Raw genomic sequence first — 23,011 nt, 5'->3', positions numbered from 1 at the left:
TTTGCGCCTGCGCGTCTCATTCACGATACCTTGCCGGGATTAAATAAATTAACGATCAATAATTATCGCTTAATTTTATAAATAAAGACTCTTATTGAGGTAACTATTTAGCAACGTGTAAAAAAATAATTGTAAGAAGTCCGCAGTCACTTGTTGCCATGACAACATTGACCACTTTCTTTTCTGTGACCGGTGATCGGAAGTTAGTTTGTGAAGTTCCTATCTCCACAGTCCAATTACCTTTTACAAAGATGATCCAATCTTTGCATTCCGATCGCCAATTGCTGTTCCGATCAGATCGGAAGACCGAACGATCGGACTGATGATCGGAAGTGCCCAGCTCTGATATATATATATATATATATATATATATATATATATATATATATATATATATATATATATATATATATATATATATATATATATATTATAATATAATTCTTGTCAATTATGCCGCAGGTGTTGACATCTACATTCGTCCCCATTGAGCCAGACACATCACCACTGCGTCATCCACCTGACATTCCCAAGACTTTCCTCATCGAAGAGGCTGATTACTGCTTGAGGCGGCCCAACCTGCAGATTATTGCTTACGTCCACTCTTCCATCTCCCGCGTAAAGGATCGAATGGACACCCGGCGTACTTGGGGAAACGCCTCCGCCTACGACATGGGCCCCATGAACGTTAGCGTCGGAGTTGTTTTTATGGTCGGGCGCGCCAAGAACAAATTTGAACTAAAAATTGTTCAAGAAGAAAGTGAAAAATACCACGACATTGTCCAGGTAAGTCCTCTGAGGGGTCCTGTATCCCTGCTCATGGGTAACAGACAGTCCAGCACCTTATATGAGTTGGATGGGGGGAGGGCCTGCAACTCCTCCGGAAAAAAAAATCATTCAAAAGAAAAGGTAGAGGTCGGGCCTCCTCCCATGGCACACGGGAGAGAAAGGCTTGGGGGACTCTCTGTGACGTCAGCAAATGAAGGTTGTCTCGTTGTAGCGTGCCTGTGGTTCTTCCGTACCAGTTCTCATTGTCACCACTGCGCGTGCGCGGATAACCCACCCATTTAGACTCCGCCCACATAAACACGTGGATTTCTCTCTCTCTCTCTCTCTCTCTCTCTCTCTCTCTCTCTCTCTCTCTCTCTCTCTCTCTCTCATTTTTACTTCAACCCTATTAGCCCATCTTCGTGTTTTTACTAATCCCACAACTATATATAATTTTCTCTAATAATTTCGCGTGGGAGACGATTTTTTAAATTTTTTGTTTTGTTTGTTTGTGTGCGTGCGTGTGTATGTGTAATTCACCTCTTGGTCTGCTGCGGGTCTCTCGAGACAGCCAGCCGTTCCCCTACTGAGAAGCATAGCTTATAGTACCGATCTTTGGGTAGGACTGAGACCACTCACACACAACACACCGGGACAACGAGGTCACAACTCCTTGCCTGACGTCGAGTACCTACTCACTGCTAGGTGAACTGGGGCTACACGTGACAGAAGATAAACCCAACTTATCATCACCCGGCCGAGGAATCGAACCCTGGTCCTTCTGGATGTGAGGCAGACGCTCTGTCCACTGAGCTACCGGGCTGTGTGTGTGTGTGTGTAATAATAATAATAATAATAATAATAATAAACGGTTTATTGCATGAAGTACCAGGCAGCCCTAGAGCTGAAAATATACATCAATTGAAGATGAAATGAAATGAATGAGACAAATGAACAAAGTAGTATGATTGAAAATAAAAAGGAAAATAGAAATAACAATAATAGCAATAATCATAGTAAAGATAATAATAATAATCACGATAATAATAATGATAATAATAATAGTAATCATAATCATAATAATATTCATAATAATAATAATCATAATAATAATCATAATAACAACAACAATAAGTCCTAATGAAAAACATTTACAAAACATACAAATTGTGCTGCTCTTAATTTGCATTGTTGATATATTTGACCATCATGGGCATTGCGCTGTTCTTATAGCGGTCAGTCCGTGCCCGTATCGGGGCAATAATGTTGTGGTGTCTCACTGAGTGCTGAGGGCGGTTCACTGCTTGTGGGAGGATGTGTCTGTGTCTGGGCTGGTTGAGAAGCTTGGTTGCGAACCGGTGTAGTAGGATCTCGTGACGGTGTTGTAGGCTGGTGAGATGGAGGGAGTCGAGGGCGTCCTGGTAGCTGGTGTAGTGATGGCCCAGGATGATTTTGCAGGCTCGCATCTGGACGCGTTCAAGTTGGCGGCGCTGCGTGATGTTGATGGACGAAGGCCACGCTGGGGACGCGTATGTCAGTTTGGGGAGGATGAACGAGGAGTACACGCTCGCCAGCGCACACTCAGGGGCCCCCAGCGTTTTGAGTCTCCTCAGCAGGTACAATTTATAGGTGGCAGATCTGGTGAGCTGGGAGACGTGCTCCTTCCATGTGAGCTTGTTGTCCAGGGTGACTCCAAGTAGTTTTGCAGATGTAACTACCCGGAGGGGAGTGTCGTTGATGGACACCACAGGGGGGGCAACAGGGGCAGAGGAGGTGTTGATGTGTAGGAGTGTAGTTTTGGTGTCGTTGATGGTGACCATGTTTTGTGTTGTCCATGTGTGTAGGTTGTGTAGTGTTTCCTGGAGGTGGGAATAATCTGGGTTGCTGTTGTCAACTGTTACTCCCACTGTGGTGTCGTCCACGTACTTTCAGCGGTGGGGTGTGTGGGTCAGGGCGTCACTAATTAGTATAAGGAAGCACAAAGGGCCCATTTTGGACCCCTGAGGTACCCCGCAAGTAAGGTGTAGAGGAGGGGAGGCCACTCCCTGAAATCTCACCACCTGTTTACGCTGGTGTAGGAAATCAGCCAGCCAGGAGACCAGGTTAGGGTGAACCCCTAGGTATATTGCTTTGTTGATGACTGTGGTATGGTGAACTAGGTCAAAAGCCTTTCGGAAATCAATAAAAGCGAGTGAAACTGATGTTTTGCGTTTTTCAAGATTTCTGTAGGCAAAGTCCAGGAGATTAATTAGGCAGTGTGTGGTGGAGGTTGACTTGATATTGCCGTACTGTTGTGGGTCTATGAGGGGAGCAAGGTGAGTGTAAGTCCACTTGAAAATGAAGGCTTCACATAGGAGGCTGGGAATGGGGGTGATAGAAATAGGCCTCAAGTCACTCGGTGATTGAGGGGTGGTGGTCTTGGGAATCGGAGTGACATATGGTGTTTTCCAGTCAGCAGGACACTGGCTTTGACGGAAGGAAGCGTTAAATATAGAGGCGAGGGGGGTGGCCAGCTCGGGGGCAAACTCCTGGTACAGTTTGATGGGGAGATCAGTGGGCGTGGTGGACCGCTTTGTTTTAAGTTGGCTTAGTGACCTGGCGACCTCATAGGCCTCAACCGTGGGGAGTGGTGATGGGGCGGGCAGGTAAGCTGGGAGTGAGGTCAGATCCAGGCTGGGGAGGGATTGACAGATGGCCGAGAAGTGGAGATTGATGGCCTCGGCTGCTTCAGGTGGCGGGAGGTGAGATACGCCCGGGATGGAGGGGGCGCTTTTGTTGAGGCCACACAAGGCCTTAATTTTTGAAAAACATTTCCCAATGTAAGCTTGCTTGAGGCTGTGGATCTTTTGGGGGTAGTATGTGGCCTTGGCTTGTTTGATTTCCCGGATAACTTTGTTGCGGAGGGGCTTGTAGAGTGTAGGGTTGGTGTGGAAAGCGTCATTTCTCTGTTCAATGAGACGTTTTATTCTGGGTGTAATCCAGCGGGAAGAAGTGGTGGTAAGCTGCGGTAATTGTGCTGGTGTAGTTGCTCCATTTTTGGTGTACGTCATCCACTGTAAGGACTTCAACCCAGCGGTGGCGTGTTATCCATTGGCCGAACGCCCGGATGGCTGAGTCCGTAACAGGCCTGTAGGTCTTGGTGACTGGCGGGGTTTTGTTGGATGTGGTAGGTGCAGGTGTCCAAAGAACTGACAGGTGTGTGCTGCGTCCCATGGGAGGGAGGGGCTTAGGGGGAAGGTACATAAGAACATAAAAACGCAGAAGTCTACAAGAGGCCGGTAGGCCTGTACGAGGCAGTTCCTTTGACCCTAAGCTCCCGTGTATCTAACCCCACCTAATATCGCTATCCATGAATTTATCTAGTCTATTTTTGAATGTGACAATTGTATTGGCACTCACCACATGACTGCTAAGCCTATTCCACTCATCCACCACCCTGTTAGTAAACCAATTTTTGCCTATGTCCCTGTTGAATCTGAATTTATCCAGTTTAAACCCATTACTTCGTGTCCTACCCGGTTCTCTTACCAACAAAACCTTATTAATGCCTCCCTTATTAAAGCCCTTCATCCATTTATAAACCTCGATCATGTCTCCACGCACCCTTCGCCTTTCTAGAGAATGCAAGTTTAACTGTTTGAGTCTTTCCTCGTATGGCAAGTTTCTCAACCCCTGAATCATCTTAGTCATCCTCCTCTGCACCGATTCTAACATTTCGATATCCATTCTATAGTAAGGTGACCAGAACTGAACCGCATAGTCAAGATGAGGTCTAACTAATGCTAAATATAGTTTGAGGAAGACTTCGGGGCTTCTGTTGCTTACGCTCCTTGAAATAAATCCCAGTACCCTATTTGCTCGATTTCTAGCTTGAATGCATTGTGCCCTTGGACGGAGATCAGAGCTCACTAAGACCCCTAAATCCCTCTCGCACCCAGACCTGCTTATGATAGTGTCATTTAAGCAATAGTTATGTGAGGGGTTGTTCCTACCTACACTCAGAATACTGCACTTCCCTACATTGAACTCCATCTGCCATTTATCCGCCCAGTCATACAATCTGTTGAGTTCACCTTGGAGAATACTAGCGTCCTGATCCGACTCAATTACTCTACCGATCTTGGTATCATCTGCAAATTTACTAACATCACTACTAATTCCTGTATCTAAGTCATTGATATAAATAATTAACAAAAGTGGACCTAATACCGAACCTTGTGGGACCCCACTCGTAACACATCCCTAGTCAGATCTTTTACCATTGATTTGCACTCTTTACTTCCTATTGCTAAGCCACGCCTTGACCCAGTTCAAAACTTTACCCTCTACTCCGTGAGCCTGTAATTTAAGCAACAGTCGTTGGTGAGGAACTTTGTCAAACGCTTTACTAAAATCAAGATAGATTACATCATAATTTTCATCTCTGTCAACCGCCTCAAATACTTTATTGTAGAAGGACAAGAAATTGGTGAGGCATGACCTACCTTTTGTGAACCCATGCTGCGAGTCGTGAATTAAGCTATGTTTCTCTAAATGCTCCCGAATGTTCCTGGATATTATGGACTCCAGCATCTTGCCTATAACCGATGTTAAGCTAATTGGGCGATAGTTTGAAGCAACTGACCTGTCCCCCTTTTTAAAAATCGGCGTCACATTAGCTACTTTCCATAGGCTCGGCACATAGCCAGTATTTACCGACATCTTAAAGATGTCGGTTAGTGGGTCACTGAGTACATCACCTAATTCCTTTAATACCCTCGGAAATATCCCGTCAGGACCTGGCGACTTGTTCTTCTTAAGCTTATCTATCTCATCCTGAACTACTTGCCTGGTAATGATTATATCCCTCAATTTATCGCCATCCCCGCCCTCGTACACCTGAACTCTTTCCGGTATAGTCGTTCGATCCTCCTGCGTGAATACTGAAAGGAAGTAGTCGTTCAACAATGTGCTCATGTTTTCGTAATTTTCTACTAGCTCCCCTGTGTTTGTTTTCAGTGGTCCAATTTTCTCTCGTGTTTTTGTTCTATACATCTGAAAGAAGCCCTGAGGATTACTTTTCGCCTCATTTGCTACTTTGATCTCATAGTTCCTTTTTGCTATCCTGGTGTTTTCTTAACTAATCTAGATAGTTCGACGTACCGGCCCCTGAGATGTGTTTCACCATTCTTTATTTTCTGATAAAACATTCTTTATTTTCTGATAACCATTCTTTATTTTCTGATAACCATTCTTTATTTTCTGATAATATTCTTTATTTTCTGATAAAAATATTCTGATAGTGGGAAGTGAGGTCAGTGAGGATTAAATCCAGTGTGTTTGTGCCGTGTGTGGGGAAATTTACTACTTGTGTGAGATGTAGCTGGTCCTCAATATCACTGGTGTGGAGTTGATTGAAGTCACCGCAAACAACTACTTTTGCAGAGGGGAAGACAGTGCGCTGCTGGTCCATTTCTTCGATGATGTGGTTGATCAGCAAGGTGGCGGAGGCGGCGCGGGGAGGTAGTAGACCAGACAGATTAGTACCGAGGGAGCGAGGCGGGGGTGGGAGGGGGGTGAGATCCTGACCCAGAGGGTTTCCACACCCTCGGGTGTCTCAGCGGGGAGTAGGCAGGGGTTGAGGTGGGTGTGGCAATAGAGCGCTAACCCACCGCCTCGGTTACCTCTTCTCAGGCGATGAAAGAGCTGGAAATCCGTAATGTTAAAGAGCTCGGGTACTATCTGCCACGCCTCTGTGATGGCCACAACGTCAGCGCTGGTGGATTTGATGGTGGTGATGACCTCGTCTAGCTTATTGTTGAGGGAGGTAACGTTGGAGAGGAGCAGGGTTGGCAGGTCGTACCTCTAGCTCGGCACTTCGATGTGTTTGTACTCCTTGGCATGCTTGGGTTTGGTATTCCTCCTGGTGGTGGTGATCACTGGTATGTTATGTGTCACTCGTGAACTTTTCCTGGCACTGCGGTTTTTAAAAATATGTAGTTCCTTTAGCTTCCGGATAACATTCGCTGGGGGGTAGGCGGAGGCACGTCGTAGGCGGTATAGATAAGTAGTGTTGTATCTCACAGTAGAACACATCGCACTAAACACTAATGACGAGATGAGAGCAATGATGAAGAATCTGGGTGTGGATGAAGGTGTGAGAGAGGTCAACACCTGACCCGGGCTGCTCTGAGGAGCGCCAACAACCATGACCTCTTCGCGCGAGCGATGGAGGCCAAGATGTGTGTGTGTGTGTGTGTGTGTGTGTAACTAATGCGGTACAATATATAAACATATACCGCGGTCTGAACGACACGGATTAGAATATGCCGCTACCACCTGAGATTTTTCAGTCACAGCCGAGTGGCATAAGACTGCCCACATGCTGTCCTGAAAACGACCTATTAATCCTGACTCTTGAGAAAAGCGTCCAAGTGAATCAGGAATGAGCCAAATGAACCAAAAATAGACTGCACCACAACGGGCTGGGGCCGACCATCAGACCCTCAAGAAAGCCTACCGGCACTATTTCCAATCACGTAAAATATATATATATATATATATATATATATATATATATATATATATATATATATATATATATATATATATATATATATATATATATATATATATATATATATATATATATATATATATATATATATATATATATATATATATATATATATATATATATATATATATATATATATATATATATATATATATATATATATATATATATATATATATATATATATATATATATATATATATATATATATATATATATATATATATATATATATATATATATATATATATATATATATATATATATATATATATATATATATATATATATATATATATATATATATATATATATATATATACATACATACATATATAGCTCACAAAAGGTACCAGAGCCTTCAAACTAATGCTAATTATGAACTTTACATTTCTGCCCGAAATCGTGCCAAATCTATTCTCCGACTAACCAAAAATTCTTTCATTAATAGAAACTTTAAAAACCTTGCTTTCTCTAAATCTTACAGTGACTTCTGTCATCTAGCAAAAAACATATACTCACACTTCAAGTCTTCATCTTTCACTCCACTCCTCAGTCCTGACGGCAACACTGCCGTCTCATCTATCTCTAAGGCTGAACTCTTCTCTCAAACATTTTTTAAAAACTCCACTCTGGACGATTCTGGGCATATTCCTCCTACTCATCCCCCCTCTGACTCCTTTATGCCTGTTATAAAGATTCTTCAAAATGATGTTTTCTATGCCCTCTCTGGCCTCAATCCTCAGAAGGCTTATGGACCTGATGGAGTGCCTCCTATTGTCCTTAAAAACTGTGCCTCCGTGCTGTCACCCTGCCTGGTCAAACTCTTTCGCCTCTGCCTGTCAACATCTACCTTTCCTTCTTGCTTGAAGTATGCCTTCATACAGCCTGTGCCTAAGAAGGGTGACCGCTCTAATCCCTCAAACTACCGTCCTATAGCTTTACTTTCTTGTCTATCTAAAGCTTTTGAATCAATCCTTAACCGGAAGATTCAAAAGCACCTTTCCACTTCTGACCTTCTATCTGATCGCCAGTATGGGTTCCGCAAGGGGCGTTCTACTGGTGATCTCCTAGCCTTCTTAACTGACTCTTGGTCATCCTCTCTCAGCCGTTTCGGTGAAACTTTTGCTATTGCGCTGGACATATCAAAAGCTTTTGATAGGGTCTGGCACAAATCTTTGCTTTCTAAACTACCCTCCTACGGTTTCTATCCTTCTCTCTGTACCTTTATCTCCAGTTTCCTTTCTGACCGTTCTATTTCTGCCGTGGTAGACGGTCACTGTTCTTCCCCTAAATCTATTAACAGTGGTGTCCCACAGGGTTCTGTCCTATCTCCCACTCTTTTCTGTTGTTCATTGATGATCTTCTTTCCAAAACGAACTGTCCTATCCATTCCTACGCCGATGATTCCACTCTGCATTACTCAACTTCTTTTAATAGAAGACCCACCCTTCAGGAACTTAACGACTCAAGGCTGGAGGCTGCAGAACGCTTAGCCTCAGACCTTACTATTATTTCCGATTGGGGCAACAAGAACCTGGTGTCCTTCAACGCCTCAAAAACACAGTTTCTCCACCTATCCACTCGACACAATCTTCCAAACAACTATCCCTATTCTTTGACAACACCCAGCTATCACCTTCCTCAACACTAAACATCCTCGGTCTATCCTTAACTCAAAATCTCAACTGGAAACTTCATATCTCATCTCTTACTAAATCAGCTTCCTCGAGGCTGGGCGTTCTGTACCGTCTCCGCGAGTTCTTCTCCCCTGCACAGTTGATGTACATATACATGGGCATTTTCCGAACTAGTATGGAGTATTCATCTCATGTGTGGGGCTCCACTCACAGCTTTTCTGGATAGAGTGGAGGCAAAGGCTCTTCGTCTCATCAGCTCTCCTCCTCATACTGATAGTCTTCTACCTCTTAAATTCCGCAGCAATGTTGCCTCTCTTTCTATCTCCTATCGATATTTCCACGCTGATTGCTCTTCTGAACTTGCTAACTGCATGCCTCCCTCCCGCGGCCCCGCTGCACTCGACTTTCTACTCATGCTCATCCCTATACTGTCCAAACCCTTATGCAAGAGTTAACCAGCCTCTTCACTCTTTCATCCCTCATGCTGGTAAACTCTGGAACAATCTTCCTTCATCTGTATTTCCTCCTGCCTACGACTTGAACTCTTTCAAGAGGAGGGTATCAGGACACCTCTCCTCCCGAAACTGACTTATCTTTCGGCCACCTCTTTGGATTCTGTTTAGGAGCAGCGAGTAGCGGGCTTTTTTTTTTATTAATGTTTATTTTTTTTGTACCCTTGAACTGTCTCCTTTGCTTAAAAAAAATATATATTATATATATACATATATATTTATATATATATATATATATATATATATATATATATATATATATATATTTTTTTACGTCTTCGCCTGTGGCGCCAGTAGTCTTGCATAGTAGGGCCTGATGGTCGGCCCCAGCCCGTTGTAGTGCAGGCAAGTCTTTTATTGTGGCGCCATATTGCACTAGCTCATGCTGTCCCCCGGAGCTCATCTTTGATCCTAAAATCTAGATTCCATGTTGATGGGTGGTCTTCTGGACAGCATGTGGGTAGTCTTAGGCTACTCGGCGGCGGCTGAAAAATCCCAGCTTGGTGTCACCGGGCGGGGATCGAACTCGCGTCGTCCTGAACGCGGCCCCGTTACGCTATCCACTCAGCCACCGCCTATTTTTCTCTCTCTCTCTCTCTCTCTCTCTCTCTCTCTCTCTCTCTCTATATATATATATATGGAGAGAGAGAGAGAGAGAGAGAGAGAGAGAGAGAGAGAGAGAGAGAGAGAGAGAGAGAGAGGTTGCACGTGACGTCATCATCAGCGATCAGCTGATCACTTCTCAGCTGCCCCGCAAATGTCCGCCATTTTGGGAGGCAAATATTTACCTCAAGAGAGCTCCTCAGCTTTTCCCCGCCACGGTACTGTGCTGGTGCTTGTGTTAGTGGCCCACCCACTACCGTGTGGGTGGGTGTGTTAGTGTCCATCCGTTACTGTGTGGGTGGGTGTGCCAGTGGCCCATCCACCACTGTGTGGGCGTGCGTGCTAGCGGCCCATCCACCACTGTGTGGCTGTGAGTGCTAGTGCCCCATCCATCACCGTGTGGGTGGGTGTGCCAGTGGCCCATCCATTACTGTGTGGGTGCAGGTGCTAGTGTCCACCCACCACTGTGTGAGTGTGTGTGCTAGTGTCCACTTCTTACTGCGTGGGTGGGTGTGCTAGCGTCCACCTATTAATGTGTGGGTGTGGGTGCCAGCGTCCATCCATTACTGTGTGGGTGGGTGTGTTAGTGTCCATCTATTACTGTGTGGGTGTGGGTGTTAGTGTCCATCTACCACTGTGTGGGTGTGGGTGCCAGTGGCCCATCTATCACTGTGTGGGTGTGGGTGTTAGTGTATCTATCACTGTGTGGGTGCGGGTGCTAGCGTCCATCCACCACTGTGTGGGTGGGCGTGCCAGTGGCCCATCCATCACTGTGTGGGTGCGGGTGCCAGTATATCCATTACTGTGTGGGTGGGTTGCGGTTAGCGTCCACCCATTACTGTGTGTGTCAGTGTCCATCCACCACTGTGTGGGTATGGGTGCTAGTGGCCCATCCACCACTGCCACTGACAGGTGCCACACTGCCACCCGCGGCAGATAGACAGGGTCTGCCAAGCATAGGTCAGTGGGCCCTTTGCGAACCCCCCACGTTCCCATGCTCCTACCAAACACCGCCCGGGGACGCCCGGGGCCAAATCAGTCATACATTCATCGTTCCTATCATCAAATACATCTTAAAGTTCGACAACAAATGTATACACTGTATGTCCATCATCATCAGGCAGTCCAATGGATAGCTATATAACGAAGCCCAGCCTCACTGTCCAGACCACTTGCACATTCACTTATACTGAGTCATGAAGACGGGAGGCACGGGCCAGCCACTACCAGGGGGCAGGGGCTCAACTGATCGCTCCTGCCTCCCAAAATGGCCGACAGTTGCCCCTCCCAAAACAAAAGCGAATCGGTGTGACGTCAGTGCAACCTCTCTCTCTCTCTCTCTCTCTCTCTCTCTCTCTCTCTCTCTCTCTCTCTCTCTATATATATATATATATATATATATATAAATATTTTGCGTCGTGGCCTATTGCGCCGGTAGGCTTCTTCCCTGTGGATCCTGATGGTCGGCCCAAGGCTTCTTCCCGGTGGGGCCTGATGGTCGGCCCAACCGGGGCTGAAAAATCCCCGCTTGGTGTCACCAGGCCGTCACGCTATTCACTCAGCCTGTATATATATATATATATATATATATATATATATATATATATATATATATATATATATATATATATATATATATATATATATATATATATATATATATATATATATATATATATATATATGATGGTCGGCCCAACCTGTTGTGGCACAGGCGAGTGTTTATAGTGGCGCCATCTTGCATTGGCTCATGCTGCCTCCCGGAGCTCATCTTTATCCTAGAATCTAGAGTCCGGGTTGATAGGTGGTCTTCTGGACAGCATGTGGGTAGTTTTAAGCCACTGCCGGCGGCTGAAAATCCCAGCTTGGTGGCATCGGGCGGGGCTTGAACTCGCGTCGTCCTAAACGCGGCGCCGTCACGCTATCCATTCAGCCACCGCCTCCTATAGAAGTATATATATATATATATATATATATATATATATATATAGATATATATATATATATATATATATATATATGTATATATATATATATATATATATATATATATATATATATATATATATATATATATATATATATATTTTTTACATTAGAGGAAGCAGTTCAAGGGCAAAAAAAAAGTAAACAATAATGAAAAAAAAAAGCCTGCTACTCACTGCTCCTACAAATAGTCAAGAGGAGTGTCCGAAAGATAGGTCAATTTCGAGAGGAGAGGTGTCCTGATACCCTCCTATTGAAAGAGTTCAAGTCGTAGGCAGGAGGAAATACAGATAAAGGGAGATTGTTCCAGAGTGCACGAGCGTGAGGGATGAAAGAGTGAAAATGCTGGTTAACTCGTGCGTAAGGGATTTGGACAGTAAAGGGATGAGCTTGATCAGAAAGTCGTGTGCGGCGAGGCCGCGGGAGGGGGATAGGCATGCAGTTAGCAAGTTCAGAAGAGCAGTCAGCGTGAAAATATCGAAAGAAGATAGAAAGAGAGGCAACATGGCGTCAGAATTTAAGAGGTAAAAGACACACAACAGAGGTGGGCAAGTGCGGTACTTAGTGCGGTAGTGCGGTAGTACCACATCACAAAAAAATACCGCACTACCGCAGACTTTCTGAAAATACCGCATTACCGCGGACCGCACTAAAAAATCCTGCGGTACTTTTTGCGGTTCTTAGAAAACCATCGAAGACATTTGCAGTGCGGCATGCTCACATAAATGTATTTTTTTCTTTACAGTGAATCGGACTTAATCAGTCAATTGGTATCAGTCATCAGAATCAATGATTCAATCATTCTGACTTTTCAGTTAGGTATTGTTCAAAATTAAATGCTAAATGAATAACTCGGAGTAAATCTGTTCGTCACTCAACCCAAGGCGGCGCGCCATGACTGCCTCTGACGATGACTGTACATGGCAGTGTACAACATTACAAGCAAGCACTAACATGATCGCCGCTCAATCTCATGTCCTGTACAAATTTTTCTTTGATGCACAACATAGACCATAGTACATACTATATCTGTTTTTTTTTAACTTGATTGTAACTTCTCTCTCTCTCTCTCTCTCTCTCTCTCTCTCTCTCTCTCTCCAGCCTCTCTTTCTTAATTAATCCACACTCTATTGTCTTGTGGGATGTGCAGGTGTGTGTAGGATGGAAAGGATGGGGTGGAGTGGGGTGTCGTGGTGCAGTGGTTAGCACACTCGGCTCACAAACGAGAGAGCCCGGGTTCGATTCCCGGGCGGAGTGGAAAAATTTGGGCTGCTTTTCCAATACCCTACGCCCCTGGTCACCCAGCAGTGAATGGGTACCAGGTATTAATCGGGGGTTGTGTCCAGAAGACCACCTATCAACCCGGACTCTAGATTCTAGGATTAAAGATGAGCTCAGGGAGGACAACATGAGCCAATGCAAGATGGCGCCACTATAAACACTCGCCTGCGCCAGAACGGGCTGGGCCGACCATCAGGCCCCACCGGGAAGAAGCCTTGGCCCGACCATCAGGCCCCACCGGAAAGAAGCCTACCGGCGCTATAGGCCAAGACGTAAAAAAAAAAAAAAAATATATATATATATATATATATATATATATATATATATATATATATATATATATATATATATATATATATATATATATATATATATCCAAGAACGTGGCCAAAACTCACGTCGGGCGGAGAGGTGTCCGCACAGCGGATCGCTGTTGCCATAGTTCCCAACGTTTTAGCTACTTATTGCTAAGATGATACATAACTTTTTTTTTTATGTTGGACATGTAATGTGACTAATGTCTATCATCTTCGGGTAATCATATACCGAAAAGAGTAAGAAAAATAACATTTTAAAATAGCTACGGCCAGAACGGCACCCTCAGTCCCTCCCTCCCTCCTCCTGCCTCGGACCGTCCACTGATCTTATTCTATGAGATACTTCTTAATCATTTAGTTCATATTATAAATAAAGAATGCATACGTTTAATTTTTCTTCATTTATTTTTATTAAATTTTCTGTCATTAAGTACTCTTTTCATTTCACTGGGTATACATGGAAACAAATGTTTTTTTTTCTTTCTTTCTTTATCAGCGATAATGAACTATAATTCACATTGTCATTCACATTGGAATTCGGAAGCAGAAAAAAAAGTAGTAAACGCAGCATATACTAGCTCTTATTCTTATTCCTTTTACTTTGTTGAGAAACAAAGTGTATGCTGAAAATTTGGAATTAAATATTAAGTGGAATTAATAAGACAGTCAATCTACAGTAATATTTTTGCATATCTATTAATGTTAAGCACATCAAAAATCTGAACGTGAAACTAGGTATAATGTGCAATTTTAGACAATTGAAAATCCCGAGAAATCCCGGGATCCCGGGATTAGGGCTAATTTTATCCCGGAATCCCGGGACAAAGAAAAAGGTCCAAAACGACAATCCCTAGTGTCCTGACACCCTCTCTCTCTCTCTCTCTCTCTCTCTCTCTCTCTCTCTCTCTCTCTCTCATTCTTTCCCCAGCCTCTCTTTCTTATTAATTAATTCACACTCTATTGTCTTGTGGGATGTGCAGGTGTGTATAGGACGGAAAGGATGGGGTGGAGTGGGGTCGCGGTGTTAGACTCTTAGCGTACTTCAAGGAAAAGGCTGAGGAAGTCTTCTACAGTCTTCTACCTCTTAAATTCCGCCGCAATATTGCCTCTTTCTATCTTCTACCGATATTTTCATGCTGACTGCTCTTCTGAACTTGCTAACTGCATGCCTCCCCCCTTCCCGCGACCTCGCTGCACTCGACTTTCTATTCTAGTTCATCCCTATACTGTCTAAATCCATTATGCAAGAGGGGGCTTCGTAGTGCAGTGGTTAGCACACTCGGCTCACAAACGAGAGCCCGGGTTCGATTCCCGGGCGGAGTGGAAAAATTTGGGCGGCTTTTCCGATACCCTACGCCCCTGTCCACCCAGCAGTGAATGGGTACCAGGTATTAATCGGGGGTTGTGTCCCGTCTCCTGGGGTCTGTTCCCTTCTCCTATAATCCCTTTTCCTTCTGTCTCTTTCCGGCATATGACCTTAGATGTTGCGCCGACTAAACGAAACTTTCCTTTTTTTCCCTTATGCAAGAGTAAACCAGCATCTTCATTCTTTTATCTCTTCCGCTGGTAATCTCTGGAACAGCCTTCCTTTGTCTGTATTTCCTCCTGCCTACGACTTGACCTCTTTCAAGAGAAGAGTGTTAAGGTACCTTTTCTCCCGATTTTGACCTCCCTTTTGGCCTCGTAACACTGGCTATTATTATTGGAGCAGCGTCCAGAGGGCTTTTTTTGTCACTTTTTTGTTTAATTGTTCTTGAGCAGTCTCCTGCCTCCTGCTCAGCTTCACGTGTACGAGTGAGACTGGCCATGACTGTACAACATAGTTACAACTTGTATAATATAGTATTATAGCATCCACAAGTGTACAAAATAAATCATATTTTTCTTCTTTATTGCAGACATCTCGAGCGTTTCTCTAAAAGAATATTAATTTATTGAACACCAGGCGAAAGCCAAATTTCTTCCGTGTTACTAATTTTCTTTTACATAGGTAAAATAATAATATAACAGATTCATGCTGTTTACCTTTTTTTCTGTGTATGCAAAGTTAGCAACTAACACAGTCATAGGGAAATATGATAAAATGAGCCTTTCGCTGGGCCATTACAATTATATTGTAATGCTCTGCATTTACAGGGAAACTACGGCGATCACTACCGCCTGCTTACGTACAAGGGACTGGCCGGCCTCTACTGGATCAATAAACACTGTGCCCATGTACCTTGGACTCTCCATTCCGATGACGACACCCACATAGACATTTTCCTGTACCACCGAGCCCTGCAACAGTTAGATGCTGAGTCGGAGCCGAAGTTTGTATGTAGCCACATGATGGGGCCCGCTCTTAGGGTTGGCCGGTACAAAGTAAGATATGAGGAATACCCTGCCAAGGAATATCCGCTCTACTGCTCTGGCGGCGTGTGGTTCTTGCATACTAAATTCATCAAACGGCTCTTGCTGGCCAAGAAGACTGTGCCATATTTGTGGGTGGACGACGCCTACATCACAGGACTCCTAGCCAGGCGGGCGGGCATCGGGCACCTTCCATTCCAAAAATATTACGGGGGACCACATGCTTATCCGGAGAGGATTGGTAAAGAGGTCGTCTGGTTTGTTAAATTCGCTCCCCGTACAGAGTGGTGGCGAAACATAGTTGAGTATCACAAGAAATATTCCATGAATCAGCCTGCTACGCTAATTCCGCGAACATCCACGTAACATAATGCAAGGGATTTTATAGCATTGCAATGAATGTGTCATATCAATCACGTGATATCTATTTTAAGTACCTCACATTATATGACCAATTCAATTCCATTATACGATTCTGTTCAGAATAATTTTAACCTCGAGTTTGTATGTTCCCTTCCTATATTTAAATTTTGTCAGCAGTCCTATTTGCTTGCTTCTTAGCTTTTTCTTTAGATCTTTTGTGAGGGTCGAAATATCTGATACATACTTTAAAACTAGCAGGATACACCGATTATACCTTAACTCAAAATCTCAACTGGAAACTTCATATCTCATCTCTTACTAAATCAGCTTCCTCGAGGCTGGGCGTTTTGTACCGTCTCCGCCAGTTCTTCTCCCCTGCACAGTTGCTGTCCATATACAGGGGCCTTGTCCGCCCTCGTATGGAGTATGCATCTCATGTGTGGGGGGGCTCCACTCACACAGCTCTTCTGGACAGAGTGGAGGCTAAGGCTCTTCGTCTCATCAGCTCTCCTCCTCATACTGATAGTCTTCTACCTCTTAAATTCCGTCGCAATGTTGCCTCTCTTTCTATCTTCTATCGATATTTCCACGCTGACTGCTCTTCTGAACTTGCTAACTGCATGCCTCCCCCCCTCCCGCGGCCCCGCTGCACTCGACTTTCTACTCATGCTCATCCCTATACTGCCCTTGAACTGTCTCCTTTGCTGTAAAAAAAAAAAAAAAAAAAATACAGAATTGTGCAGAAGGATTCCCAAGGGTGAAGCCATCTGCATGAAGTTGGTCAACAATTGCAGGGCGCAGAGTCTGTGTGAGCAATCAAATGGGAGTGTCAAAATTATATATGAGTATATTAATATGTAGGAAAATAAATGCAGCCTAACCACGAAAGAACCAAAATTAGACACAAAATAAAGCTTATATTCTCCCATAGATCCCACCTCTCCGTTAAACCTACAACCTGGCCGGAATTAAGATAACCAGCTTGAACTACAGATCTAAAGGGGAATCTGAAGAGGTTCTTGTTGAAGTCGGTAACTTTGTAATACCCAGAATTCACTTTCCCATCACGCACACGATAGCTGCGTGTCACGAAACACACGAGAAATTGATCTTAGTCCGGAAAAGGGGGTTGAATTCGCGACCAGCCAGACGGGATGCAACCACTCTACCCTTCGGCTAAATAGGCGGCCCTGGCCGAGTGGGCTTAAATTTAAGGGGCTTTCCTCGTCAGGCAGGTCATTATAGACTCAAGGATCGGATCGGACGGACATGTTCATTATATCTTCCGTGCTATAAGCCTCATTTTAATTCAACTTCTCACGAACGAGAAAACAATAGTGGTAAAAGTTTAAGACGGAGGAAATCGTGTAGATAACTCTACTTTGCCAATTCACTCTCAATGGTTAATAAGGTAAAGGAGAGTGCACACACTATAGCTGCACGTGGGTGCGGTGGTCATCTCCGAACGATTGGTCCTTTGCGCCTGTGGTGAGTAAGAACCGATTACCCAGGGACAAGGGCCGATGTGAAATTAGGGATTGCAACATCCCCAGGTTTCTCCAGGTATTCATTTATCGACCAGCTCGAAAGGGAGGGTGAACAGCTGTGTGAACTACACACCGACTGCCTGGGCCGGGATTTGAACCCGGTGTGACGGACGGATCGGTTCCGCCTGGTCCCCCTCCCCCCCCTACTGCGCATGCGCATGCCCGCTTTCATTGTTCTTAAACCAATTCAAGAAAAATGAAAGCGTCCACAAAACTATAAAATGTATAAGAGACAAACTTAATAGGCGAGGTGTAAAAGCAACAACAGGTGCATTATTATTTCCGTGCATACACAATCATCTCGCTTATTAAACTGATACTAGTAAGGTACTGGTGAGCTTGAGCGAACCTATTCTTTGGAGTGGGCCGAGTAGCGCATGTAAACACGGCAGGCGCATGCGCAGTAGGGGGGGACCAGGCGGGACCGATCAGTCCGCCACGCCGGCACGGCACGCTGACCACTGCTCCACGGAGCCATTTTAGCCAACTTTCCCGTTGTTATATTCAAACCATCACCATATCTGCAATAAAAATTACAGCAATTTACTATCAAATTTGAATGATTTTAACCGCTGGGGCCAAACAAAAATCTGAAGCACTGCTTATAGAGGAATCCCCCTCCCAAATCAAACGGATAATCTCTGAGGCTTAACGCTCCCTCGCTGGCTCACAAGACGCATCCAGAGGTTCGTCCATCAACCCTTCTGACAACTGTAAGGGGAAGTTATTGCCAATTACTGGATTGGTAAATTTTTTTTTCAATCTATCCTTTATACGTAGGTGTTATGCACGGAAATTACTAATCACAAGAACTTTTTTTGTGCTTATTTCTATGACGTCAGCAAGGTTAGAAAAGTAAACATGATACCCTTGTTTGTAGTTGAAAACTTCGGAGACAGGATATTATAGTCTAACTCATCTATGACGTCAATTTGGGCGGGGCCCGCTCGGAAAGTTCCGTGGCCATAGTGCTGCCAAATCTTATTTAATGTATAAAAAATATTTGATACACAATTTCCTTTAGAGTTTAGTGTATTATTTTTTTCATTTATGTTCTCGTTTAGAATACATTTCTTATTTATGAAGATATGTTCCCTTGATTGTAAAATCTTCTTCATAACAATAAAAATCGCGCATTTATCCCTCTTTCAAATGCAAAAACCTAAATCAGAATCAGTTGAATGGTTACACATTTATATAAAAAAAAGAATAACAAAAAAGGCGGAACCGAGATGTTGGTAAGAAAACACAAACGACTACTTCCCCTTCCGCTCCATCGAGGTTTTTGCTTATCTGCAAATGAACATCAAACATGTATTTCTATATCATTCATGGAATCATTATGGAGTAATATTTGGTATTCACATGGCATTTTAGTGATTTAGCTTGTGCCTGGTCCTCCCTTTTGCACGGTATTATTTGTTCGAAGGCGAGGAAATCAGGAGCAACATCCTCCCTCACTGTCGCCAGGTTCGCTAATGTCCTGGCTCATACTCCTTGCTGAAGAAGAAGAAGAAGAAGAAGAAGAACATAAGAACATAGGGAGACTGCAAGAGTCCGAATGGCCTACACAGGGCAGCTCCAGATTCCCCCACTAACACCTGTCATCCTCGTCCATGTAGCTATCAAGTCTACTCTTAAAAGTTATATTTCTTCTTAATTTTCTTCTTTATTGTCAGCAACTTGCCCCGTTTCCTTCTCTCCTTCCTCCATGGACTGTATGATGTCTGGATCTATTCCGAACATGTGTTGACTGTTGTCCGCTGACTCCTCCTCCAAAGATTGCTCCCTCCCTATAGGGGGGAGCACGGGCCTTTGCCAATGGCGGCCCGTAGCTAGGTAACGACAGACCGACTCTATCGGCTGGCGTCAGCCAAGCCGACCAAGTCGGTCTGTCGACGAAGACTGGCGTGTCTCTCGTGTCCGCTGATGTTGTTCAAAGATTGCTCCCTCCCTATAAGGGGGAGCACGGGTCTCTGCCAACAGCGACCGACAGACCGACTCTATCAGCTGACGTCAGCCGAACCGACCAAGTCGCTCTATCGATGAGGACTGGCGTGTCTCTGAGTCCGCTGATGTTGTTGTTGAAAGACTGCTTCCTCCCTATAGGGGGAAGCACGGGTTTTTGCCAATGGCTGCCCGTAGCAAGGAGCCGACAGGCCGAGTCTATCGGCTGACGTCAGTCGAACCAACCAAGTCGGTTTATGGACGAGGACTGGCGTGTCTTCGGAGTCCACTGATGTTGTTGTTAAAGATTTACTCCCTCCTGATAGGGGGTGGCACGGTCCTTTGCCAATGGCGGCTCCTAGCAGGGTGCTGACAGACCGACTCTATCGGCTGGCGTCAGTCGAGCCAACCAAGTCGGTCTGTTGATGAGGACTGGTATGTCTCTGAGTCCGATGATGTTGTTGTTTAAAAATTGCTCCCTCCTAACAGGGGGGGAGGACGGGCCTTTGCCAATGGCGGTCCGTATCAGGGTGGCGACAGACCGACTCTATCGGCCGACCGCAGCCCAGCCGACCAAGTCGGTCTGTCGACGAGGACTGGCGTGTCTCTGAGTCCGATGATGTTTTAAAGATTTACTCCCTCATTATATGGGGAAGCACTGGCCTTTGCCAATGGCTGCCCGTAGCAGGCTGCCGACAGGCCGACTCTATAGGCTGGTGTCATCCGAGCCGATTAAGTCGGTCTGTCGACGAGGATTGGCGTGTCTCTGTGAGTCCGCTATGATGGTCAAAGATTGCTTCCTCCCTATAGGGGGGAGCACGGGCCTTTGCCAATGGCGGCCCGTAGCAGGGTGATGACAGACCAACTCTATCGGCTGGCGTCAGACAAAGTCGGTCTGTCGACGAGGACTGGCGTGGAGCAACTCACATAAAGTCGCCATATTTTTTTCTTTTTTGCTATTTCTATTGTTGTAGTCGAGTTGTTCTTGAAATCACAATGCATTCACTGCAAAATATGATTTTCTTAATATTAAGTCACCACCAAGATTTTTCTACGACATACTGCTATGCTCAGGTTGAAATTGACCACACACCTACCTCCAGAAGTCCTCAGGCGTTAGTGGCCGCTCAGCTGATGAGGCTGGTGTATTGATGGCGGCGTGAGATGTGATCAAGTGAAGGCGGGTGGAGGAGTTGGCCGAGTGTTAGCGCAAGAGAAAAATGACGCTCTCAATCTACCAGGACGCTTTAGCTGTGGGGACCGACCATCCCCAAATTCCCATTTTGCCCAATTCAAAATGGTGAAAAATTGTCGATTTTCTCAAAAACTGTTGGTTGAAACTCTGATTTGATGCCGCAGATCAACCTGCCGTCCAATTGAGTGCCCAAGCTCGAAAATTCAAGCCAAAATATGAGCGTATGCAGTCAGGAAGGCCCAAAATGCCCGAAAACAGCCGAAAATGACCATTCATCGCGGAAACGTTCGGTTGAAACTCTGATTTGGAACCGTAGATCGATCCGCCGTCTAATTTTGAGCCCGGGTACAAAACTGTAAGCTGAGGAATTAGCGTAGGTAGTCGGAATGGCGGAAAATGGCAGAAAAGAGCCGAAAATGGCCATTTTTCGCCCAAAGTGTCCCGTTGTTGCTCTGATTTGATGCCGTCGATAGATTCGCCTTCCAATTTTGTGTGATTCTCAGGTCAAAATTCGAAAGTATATGGTCAGCATAAAAAAAGGGCGATTTTCCCGCCAACGTGTGTGGACCCCCCTAGCCACCAACGTGTGTGGACTCGCAGAAAATATACCCATCCCCAAACGCACTCAGCTTCGCGAGCGTAGCTGAGTGCGTTTGGGGATGGTATCATTGTCTGCCAACTTTGTCAAAGTATTTATAGTGAAGTATTATGTATGAATGCAAAGTAGAAAGATTGGATGATGTTATGTATGCGTTGGAATTTAGTAATGACGAATAACATTTGACATACAACCATTTACTTTTTTTCAGCGACTTTTTAAAGCAGCGACTATATGAGTTACCGGTAAGTTTTTTTTTTTTTTTGTTTACAGCAAAGGAGACAGCTCAAGGGCACAAAAAAGTAAACATTAATAAAAAAAAAAGCCCGCTACTCGCTGCTCCTAAAAAGAATCCAAAGAGGTGGCCGAAAGATAAGTCAGTTTCGGGAGGAGAGGTGTCCTGATACCCTCCTCTTGAAAGAGTTCAAGTCGTAGGCAGGAGGAAATACAGATGAAGGAAGATTGTTCCAGAGTTTACCAGCGTGAGGGATGAAAGAGTGAAGATGCTGGTTAACTCTTGCATAAGGGGTTTGGACAGTATAGGGATGAGCATGAGTAGAAAGTCGAGTGCAGCAATGGGAGGGGGGGAGGCATGCAGTTAGCAAGTTCAGAAGAGCAGTCAGCGTGAAAATATCGATAGAAGATAGAAAGAGAGGCAACATTGCGGCGGAATTTAAGAGGTAGAAGACTATCAGTATGAGGAGGAGAGCTGATGAGACGAAGAGCATTTGCCTCCACTCTGTCCAGAAGAGCTGTGAGGAAGCCCCCCACACATGAGATGCATACTCCATACGAGGGCGGACAAGGCCCCTGTATATGGACAGCAACTGTGCAGGGGAGAAGAACTGGCGGAGACGGTACAGAACGCCCAGCCTCGAGGAAGCTGATTTAGTAAGAGATGAGATATGAAGTTTCCAGTTGAGATTTTGAGTTAAGGATAGACCGAGGATGTTTAGTGTTGAGGAATGTGATATCTGGGTGTTGTCAAAGAATAGGGTATATTTGTTTGGAAGATTGTGTCGATTGGATATGTGGAGAAACTGTGTTTTGAGGCGTTGAAGGACACCAGGTTCTTCTTGCCCCAATCGGAAATAATAGTAAGGTCTGAGGCTAAGCGTTCTGCAGCCTCCAGCCTTGAGTCGTTAAGTTCCTGAAGGGTGGGTCTTCTATTAAAAGAAGTTGAATAATGCAGAGTGGAATCATCGGCGTAGGAATGGATAGGACAGTTCGTTTTGGAAAGAAGATCATCAATGAACAACCGCACAAGAGTGGGAGATGGGACAGAACCCTGTGGGACACCACTGTTAATAGATTTAGGGGAAGAACAGTGACCGTCTACCACGGCA

The 23,011-nt window shown here is 44.7% G+C and overlaps 1 protein-coding gene across 1 annotated transcript in view; it reads left to right on the top strand.

Moving 5' to 3' along the window:
* Positions 1–672: 672 nt before the first annotated feature.
* Positions 673–23,011, top strand: part of LOC126982931 (lactosylceramide 1,3-N-acetyl-beta-D-glucosaminyltransferase B-like) — a 47,994-nt gene continuing 25,655 nt past the window's right edge. Inside the window, exons 1-2 of the mRNA XM_050835208.1 lie at positions 673–786; positions 2,229–2,384. Coding sequence (XP_050691165.1) covers positions 673–786; positions 2,229–2,384 — 270 coding nt within the window. The remainder of the gene's footprint in view (positions 787–2,228; positions 2,385–23,011) is intronic.

This window comes from Eriocheir sinensis, chromosome 5 (assembly GCF_024679095.1).
Source record: "Eriocheir sinensis breed Jianghai 21 chromosome 5, ASM2467909v1, whole genome shotgun sequence".
Lineage (NCBI taxonomy): Eukaryota > Metazoa > Arthropoda > Malacostraca > Decapoda > Varunidae > Eriocheir > Eriocheir sinensis.
This window is presented reverse-complemented; position numbering and strand designations above follow the sequence as displayed.